The sequence below is a fragment of the Octopus sinensis genome, unplaced genomic scaffold, assembly GCF_006345805.1.
Source record: "Octopus sinensis unplaced genomic scaffold, ASM634580v1 Contig16750, whole genome shotgun sequence".
In the NCBI taxonomy this organism is placed as follows: Eukaryota; Metazoa; Mollusca; class Cephalopoda; order Octopoda; family Octopodidae; genus Octopus; species Octopus sinensis.
The window spans coordinates 17,501-27,500 of NW_021834553.1; the positions used below are offsets into that span (position 1 = coordinate 17,501).

At 39.1% G+C, this 10,000-nt stretch overlaps 1 protein-coding gene across 1 annotated transcript in view; it reads right to left on the bottom strand.

Annotated features, from left to right (window-relative positions):
- Positions 1–10,000, bottom strand: part of LOC115230909 (ankyrin repeat and SAM domain-containing protein 1A) — a 40,774-nt gene that overhangs the window by 1 nt on the left and 30,773 nt on the right. The window contains exons 8-10 of the mRNA XM_029801015.2: positions 3,704–3,832; positions 1,583–1,654; positions 1–251 (exon numbers count right to left, since the gene is read on the bottom strand). The exon at positions 1–251 is cut by the window's left edge and continues 1 nt beyond it. Coding sequence (XP_029656875.2) covers positions 1–251; positions 1,583–1,654; positions 3,704–3,832 — 452 coding nt within the window. The remainder of the gene's footprint in view (positions 252–1,582; positions 1,655–3,703; positions 3,833–10,000) is intronic.

Here is a 10,000-nt window from a genome sequence, read left to right on the forward strand (position 1 = left end):
CAAATGCCAAGTAAGGGGTGGGGAATGATTCTGCAAATCGGTAAGTGGGGTGAGGATAGATATTTGGACTGAAATTGCCATTCTTGGGATTGCATAGGCCTAAAACCACAATGCAAGGTCACGGTGGTGGTGATAGTAGTAGTAGTAGTAGTAGTAGTAGTAGTTGCAGCCATAGTAGTAGTAGTGGTGGTGGTGGTGGTGGTTGCATTAGTAATAGTAGTACTAACCTGAATGTTGTACCAAAACCTGTACTGTAACAGCCATGGGTTGTAGAAGGATAGAAAGATCAGAGGATGGCATAACAACAATAACAACAACAACAACACACACACACACACACACACACACGAAATGTTGTAAAGTAAAAGGGTTAAAAAAGGTAAAAAAAAAATAGAAAAACAGTTAGAGGGGGAGGGAGAGGAAGGGAAGCGTTGTAGAATGTTTGAAATGCTATCAAATCGTGGGTTATCTCCCTTACATCGAATCTCTCCAGCGACTGGTTAACGCACAGTGGATGGGTGGATAGACAGACAGACAGATAGACAGACAGAAAGAGAGAGAGAGAGAGAGAGAGAGAGAGAGAGAGAGAGAGAGAGAGAGGAGAGAGGGAGGGAGGGAGGGAGGGATAGATAGATAGATAAGTTTCTTTATTGGCCACACAGGGCTGCACACAGATGGGACAAGTTACAAGGTAGAGCTTTTCTTTTGGGGGAGAAAAAAAAAAGGTGGCGTAGGTTTTCGATCAAAGGGATCGTAAAAGGGAAAAAAGAACAAAAAGAAAAGAAAAAAAGGAAAAGAAAAAAAGGTAGATAGATATATAGATAGATAGATAGATAGATAGATAGATAGATAGATAGATAGATAGATAGATAGATAGGCAGATAGATAGATAGGCAGATAGATAGGCAGATAGATAGATAGGCAGATAGATAGATAGGCAGATAGATAGATAGATAGATAGATAGATAGATAGATAGATAGATAGATAGATAGATAGATAGATAGATAGATAGATAGATAGATAGATAGATAGGCAGATAGATAGATAGATAGATAGATAGATAGATAGGCAGATAGATAGATAGATAGATAGATAGATAGATAGATAGATAGATAGATAGATAGATAGATATAGATAGATAGGCAGATAGATAGATAGGCAGATAGATAGATAGATAGATAGGGGGATGTAAACTCACAAACATTGGTTGTCAAGTGATGGTAGGGGACAAACACACACACACACATATATTTAGTTAATCCAAACAAGAAAACAAAAACACAACAACGCGAGGATGTGGAACAAATAAAGTATTATTGGACGCTCAGGAAAAAAGGGAGTTTCCATCTACCAAATCCACTCACAAGGCTTTAGTAGGGCTTAGGCTATAGCAGAAGACACCTGTCCCACATGCAGTGGGACTGAACCTGGAACCATGTGGTTGGTAAACAAGCTACTTACCACACAGCCACTCCTGCAATAAATACACACACACACACACACACACACATATATACATACAGCTGTAAAGAGAGAGGTGACCATGTTGCAATATGTATATAAAGTAGGGAGTGTTTTTACCTTCATCTTGGCAATTCCTTCACGTGTTGAATCAATGCCGTTTAACTGCCATACGACAGCTGAACCAAGATACTGCAAAAAGATGAAGAAGAGACATAAACATCATATGTATATACAGTGTGTGTGTGTGTGTGTGTGTGTGTACATATGTGTAGATAAACAGGCAAATGGTAGACAATGGAATGACTGACGTTATGTATTTAAAATCCCTACAAATTGTTTCAACCCATTTTTACACCCCTGATGCATTGGTGATGTATTGTGTAATCAGTACTAAAATGCTCTTCCTCAGGTGATTTCTTAAATAAGTCCTTCATAAGATGTGACAGTCATATATATATATATATATATATAATATATATATATATATATACGGAGATGTACTTGCAGAGCAAGTGACTTGATCTGAGATCGTGTGCTGGAACGAAAACAATTGCAGCGTGGAAGGTGTTTATAAGCCATTTAAGAAACACACAAAAACCGTCAGATTCACTTCAACATTTAAGTTTAATTTGTCAAAATATTTTCGTCGCTTTGAGACCACAACCTCTTCACTGACAAAACAGCATGATGCAGCACAATGTTTTGTCAGTGAAGAGGTGTGGTCTCAAAGCGACGAAAATATTTTGACAAATTAAACTTAAATGTTGAAGTGAATCTAACGGTTTTTGTGTGTTTCTTAAATGGCTTATAAACACCTTCCACGCTGCAATTGTTATATATATATATATATATTACATACATATATATATATATATACACACAGCTAGATACATACATACAGAGAGACGTACATAGATTGATGGCTCAATAGATAAATAGATAGATAGAAACCAATAAGTTATTTTACTAAATTCTTTAAATGTTCTGAATTAAAATCTTCCACCAAACCTTAGTCACAATTTATGTTCCTAACACTAGCTTAACGATAACTAAGTTATTTTACTAAATTCTTTGTTATATTTAAAATTAATTGAAAGAAACACAGAACATCTCAACAGAAATATAGTAACAAAAGGGTTAAAATATATAATAGAGAAACAATTCTTAACCCTTTTGATGCCAACCCGGCTGAAACCACCCCTGGCTCTGTAATACAAATGTCTTGTTTTCAAAAGTCCTGAATTAAAATCTTCCACCAAACCTTAGTCACAATTTATGTTCCTAACACCAGCTTAATTATAACTAAGTTATTTTACTAAATTCTTTGTTATATTTAAAATTAGCTGAAAGAAACACAGAACATCTCAACAGAAATATGGTAACAAAAGGGTTAAAATATATAATAGAGAAACAATTCTTAACCCTTTTGATGCCAACCGGGCTGAAACCACTTCTGGCTCTGTAGTACAAATGTCTTGTTTTCATAAGTTTTGAATTAAAATCTTCCACCAAACCTTAGTCACAATTTATGTTCCTAACACTAGCTTAATGATAACCAAGTAATTTTACTAAATTCTTTGTTATATATATATACTAGCAGTATCGCCCGGCGTTGCTCGGGTTTGTAAGGGAAATAACTATTTAAGCATTTTTAGAGATGTAAAGTATAATAGCCATCTCAATATGGCTAACCACAAAGGAGGGGGTGTTACTGTAGCTTTTTACGTTCTGAGATTTAATAATACATTTTTAGAGAGTTACTTCCCTTATATATGCCAAAAATGCATTAAAAATGGAAAAAAATTATGGTAAATTTTTTTTTAAATCGTAGACTCATCGTAGACGCGCGCTAATACCCAGGAGTGCTCGATATGAATCACGACTATAAGATACCTGGCTTTGGTTACACTGCACCGCAAATTGTGGGAGTAGTTAGGAATCTAAATCGTAGGAGACAGACAGCACAAAGCCTCACTTTTATATATAAAGATTAGCTGAAAGAAACACAGAACATCTCAACAGAAATATGGTAACGAAAGGGTTAAATAAGTCTTTCGTAGTGTCCCCGGTGTAGAGACACAGACCGGAAAACAGAACTCATAGCACAAGGGTACATAGATCCCTGTCAGCATTCAACCGACAAACCCACCTGACCAATCAGAAACCAACACGTTTAACCAATCGACCAATCAGAAACCATCATGCGTAACAGATCGACCAATGAGAAGAGCAAAGTACCTGAGCAATATAATTACAGCAGCCTTTGATAAGCACCTCCGGTTTATGACACCACTGCTTCACAGGACTGGTTGATTGTGCTAAATGGGGAGGTCGTATATGGACTGACTCGTCTTGTATGTGTTTGCCCTGCGAAGAAGAAAGTTTGGTAACAATCAATACATAATCAATATCATAAACAAATCATTATTTCAGTTCAGCATTTAAGAGATACTCTTTTACTTGTTTCAGTCATTTGACTGCGGCCATGCTGGAGCACCGCCTTTAGTCGAGCAAATCGACCCCGGGACTTATTCTTTGTGAGCCCAGTACTTATTCTATCGGTCTCTTTTGCCGAACCGCTAAGTTTACTCTTTTACTTGCTTCAGTCATTTGACTGCGGCCATGCTGGAGCACCGCCTTTAATAGAGCAAATCGAACCCGGGACTTATTCTTTGTGAGCCCAGTACTTATTCTATCGGTCTCTTTTGCCGAACCGCTAAGTGACGGGGACGTAAACACACCAGCATCAGTTGTCAAGCAATGCTAGGGGGACAAACACAGACACACAAACATACACACACACACATACATATATACATATACATATATACGACAGGCTTCTTTCAGTTTCCATCTACCAAATCCACTCACAAGGCCTTGGTCGGCCCGGGGCTATAGCAGAAGACACTTGCCCAAGATGCCACGCAGTGGGACTGAACCCGGAACCATGTGGCTGGTTAGCAAGCTACTTACTACACAGCCACTCCTATATATATATATATATATATATATATATATACATATATATATATATATATATACATATATACGACAGGCTTCTTTCAGTTTCCGTCTACCAAATCCACTCACAAGGCCTTGGTCGGCCCGGGGCTGGGGCTATAGTAGAAGACACTTGCCCAAGGTGCCACGCAGTGGGACTGAACCCGGAACAATGTGGTTGTAAGGCAAGCTACTTACCACACAGCCACTCCTGCGCCTATATGAGGAATTATGTACATTATTTAAATGAGCATACGGCATAGTGGCTAAGAGCGCGGGCTACGAACCCCAAGATTACGAGTTCAATTCCAAGCAGTGACCGGAATAATAATAGTAATAATAATAATAATCATTTAATGTCTGTTGTCCATGCTGGAATGGGTTGGACAGTTTGACCAGGACTGAGCAAGCTGGGCGGCTGCACCAGACTCCAGGGATCTTTTCGGTTTGACCGGCAGTTTTTTCTAACGGGGTCATATGAAATTGTCACCCATAATTATGACCCTAGTATCGATCTACTGCAATTCAATCTGTTTCTTAAACGAGGGACATATTCATACGGCACAGAATGTTTGTTTTTTTACCTCAACAGACGTCATTGATTGGTTGAAATTGCAGAAATTGAAGAAAAAACAAAACAACAAATATCTTACAAACTATAGAATTTTCTCAAGAAAGCCAAAAGAAAAAGATGGGACCTTTTCGGTTTGAACGGCAGTTTTTTCTAGCGGTGTCATATGAAATTGTCACCCATAATTATGACCCTAGTATCGATCTATTGCATTTCAATCTGTTTTAGGGTGAGGGTTGTTTAGGGTTAGGGTTAGGGGTGGTTAGGGTTAGGGGTGGGGAGAAGGGTATCTTTTTTTCTTCAGAAATGTAAATAAACCAAATCTGTTTCTTAAACGAGGGACATGTTCATACAGCACAGAATGTTTTTTTTTTACCTCAATAGACGTCATTGATTGGTTGAAATTGCAGAAATTGAAGGAAAAAAAAAACAAATATCTTACAAACTATAGAATTTTCTCAATAAAGCCAAGAGAAAAAGATCTTTTATAAACACATTCTACCAGTATACGAAGTTTAAAAGTGTTTAGTTACAAGGAAATTATTTTAAAAAACTGCCGGTCAAACGGAAAAGATCTTGGATCCTTAAATCCTTAAACCTTAAGAAGGTTTTAGCCCGAAGGCCGCAGCCATGCTGGGGCACCACCGCTGGATGTTAAATAATGATGATAAAGATGATGATGATAAATGCACACACACACACACACACACACCACACACACACAAATGTAACAAGCCGAAAAAGGCCACCACTGCAGAGACATTACTACAACAGTAGCTTACAAGAGAACGTAACAGCATACTATAACATAAACGACAAAAAAAAGTTCAATAAACGGACACCTCGTAACACTACAACACAAACACTGCAGCATTGGAACAAGCACCTGACATTCTATATACTACCACATAAACACAACAGCTAAACAACTACTGCTACCACTATTACGCTGACATAAACACTACAACCGCATGTACTACGCTATCACACAAACATTACAACTACCACATTGACAGAAACACCACCAAAACTACCACACATACTACAACACACAACTGCACTGACACAAAAGCCATGCATGTTATATACTACAACACAAACACTTAACCTCTACTACTATTACACTGTGACACAAACACTACAACTAAACTACCACACAAACTACAAATTTGATGCAAGCAAACTATCACATGCACTGTATACTGCAACACAAACTACAACAAATGTTACGGCCACCTGACTCAATGACACTAATATACTACAACCACAACACAAGGACCATGGAATGGAAAGACAACACCATGCAAAATGCCACCACAGCTATACTAGCACATAAACAATACAATAATCACAAGCACTCCACACTGATGCTACAGCACAGACACTAACCACATCCACTACTACAGCACAAACACTAACCACAGGTACTACAACACAAACACTAGCCACAGGTGCTACAACATAAACACTCACTACACATACTATAACACAAACACACTACCACATCAACAGAAACAGTAACCACATACACTACAACACAAACACTAACCACATCTACATCTACTAGACACAAACACTAACCACAGGTACTACAACATAAACACTCACTACACATACTATAACACAAACACTACCACATCAACAGAAACAGTAACCACATACACTACAACACAAACACTAACCACATCTACTACGACACAAACACTAACCACAGGTACTACAACATAAACACTCACTACACATACTATAACACAAACACTACCACATCAACAGAAACAGTAACCACATACACTACAACACAAACACTAACCACATCTACTACGACACAAACACTAACCACAGGTACTACAACATAAACACTCACTACACATACTATAACACAAACACTACCACATCAACAGAAACAGTAACCACATACACTACAACACAAACACTAACCACATCTACTACGACACAAACACTAACCACAGGTACTACAACATAAACACTCACTACACATACTATAACACAAACACTACCACATCAACAGAAACAGTAACCACACTACACACAACACAAACACTAACCACATCTACTACGACACAAAACTAACCACAGGTACTACAACATAAACACTCACTACACATACTATAACACAAACACTACCACATCAACAGAAACAGTAACCACATACACTACAACACAAACACTAACCACATCTACTACGACACAAACACTAACCACAGGTACTACAACATAAAACACTACTACAACATAATAACACAAACCACTACCACATCAACAGAAACAGTAACCACATACACTACAACACAAACACTAACCACATCTACTACGACACAAACACTAACCACAGGTACTACAACATAAACACTCACTACACATACTATAACACAACCACTACCACATCAACAGAAACAGTAACCACATACACTACAACACAAACACTAACCACATCTACTACAACACACAAACACTAACCACAGGTACTACAACATAAACACTCACTACACATACTATAACACAAACACTACCACACATCAACAGAAACAGTAACCACATACACTACAACACAAACACTAACCACATCTACTACGACACAAACACTAACCACAGGTACTACAACATAAACACTCACTACACATACTATAACACAAACACTACCACATCAACAGAAACAGTAACCACATACACTACAACACAAACACTAACCTGAAATACTACAGCACAAACACTAACCACATCTACTACAACACAAACACTAGCCACAGGTACTACAACATAAACACTCACTACACATACTATAACACAAACACTACCACATCAACAGAAACAGTAACCACATACACTACAACACAAACACTAACCACATCTACTACAACACAAACACTCACCAAAGATACTACAACACAAATACAAACCACATCTACTACAACACAAACACTAGCCACAGGTACTACAACATAAACACTCACTACACATACTATAACACAAACACTACCACATACACTACAACACAAACACTAACCGCATGCCGAAAGACCACACAACACTAACCAAGACACAAACACCACAACTACAACATAAACCTCATACTGAAAAACACTGTAACACTAACATTACTACAGCGCAAACTACAACACCAAGCACATACAGAAGACCACAACAACACCACAACCAATACAACAAAAGTGGTGATGTCAACACGAAGAACATCACAACCAACACACAGGGTTACGTGTTAAGTCGAACTACAACACAAACCACAACGCAAACCGCACCACCAACAACATGCAGTGCAACAGAGAAGGAAAAAAGGCTGTTGAAATAATACCGCGACACAAACAACATGGAACCACAACACAGCCGTGTAAAGGGTCACCACTTCTGTACTGCCTCACAACACGAATAAGATGATTACTCTTTTACTCTTTTACTTGTTTCAGTCATTTGACTGCGGCCATGCTGGAGCACCGCCTTTTAGTCGAGCAAATCGACACCCGCAGGACTTATTCTTATGTAAGCCCAGTACTTATTCTATCGGTCTCTTTTGCCGAACCACTACGTAACGGGGACGTAAACACACCAGCATCGGTTGTCAAGCAATGCTAGGGGGACAAACACAGACACACAAACATACACACACACACACATATACATATATATATATGCATATATACGACGGGCTTCTTTCAGTTTCCGTCTACCAAATCCACTCACAAGGCTTTGGTCGGCCTGGGGCTATAGCAGAAGACACTTGCCCAAGGTGCCACACAGTGGGACTGAACCCGGAACCATGTGGTTGGTAAACAAGCTACTTACCACACGGCCACACTTGCACCTATATTATTATTATATTATTATTATTATTATTATTATAATTGTGCTTGAGGAGACCTATTGAGTCAAATACAAGAACATCGAAATAAATATCAATGGAAATTGTAGTTGTGATCCCTGTGCCGGTGGCATGTAAAAAGCACCATCCGAACATGGCCATTGCCAGCCTCCCCTGGCACGTAAATAGCACCATCTGTACATGGCCGATGCCAGTGCCGCCTTGACTGGCTTCTGTGCCGGTGGCACGTAAAAAGCACCAACCGACCGTGGCCGTTTGCCAGCCTCGTCTGGCACCTGTGCCGGTGGCACGTAAAAAGCACTCACTACACTCATGGAGTGGTTGGCGTTAGGAAGGGCATCCAGCTGTAGAAACACTGCCAGATCAGATTGGAGCCTGGTGCAGCCTCCTGGCTTCCCAGACCCCAGTTGCACCATCCAACCCATACCAGCATGGAAAACGGACGTTAAACGATGATGATGATGATTATTGAGTCCTAGGCAAACACCTCACAACGCAACTCAAAACTAGCTCACAACACAACAGTTTCCTGTGTTACCGCGAAACACAACAGACAACTATGATTATCACACTACAGAAGCTGTACAACAAATTTAAGGGAATTAACACTGACAACAGACACGCGTATGACAAGAAGGGTACTGCAGATACTACAGCACAAACATTAAATGCAGGTACTACAGCACAAATACTACTCACATACTAGGCTTGGTGGCAGGTAAGTGTTAGTTTTTTTTTTTTTTCACATGAACCACACAACAAAGCTAGCTGAAATGACATCAAGAATATCACAACAGAGCACATAAAAGTGACTATAACACAAGCAGTACAACTACAACACAAACGGCATGCTACGAACACTGTAACACTAACTCTACTACAGCCAAAACTACAACACAAGCGTCATGCTAAAAGCATTGTAACATTAATTCTACTACAGCCTAAACTACAACACAGCCACATACAAAAGACCACAATACCTATTTCTTTATTACCCACAAGGGGCCAAACACAGAGAGGACAAACAAGGACAGACAGGTATCAAGCCGATTACATCGACCCCAGTGCGTAACTGGTACTTAATTTATCAACCCCAAAAGGATGAAAG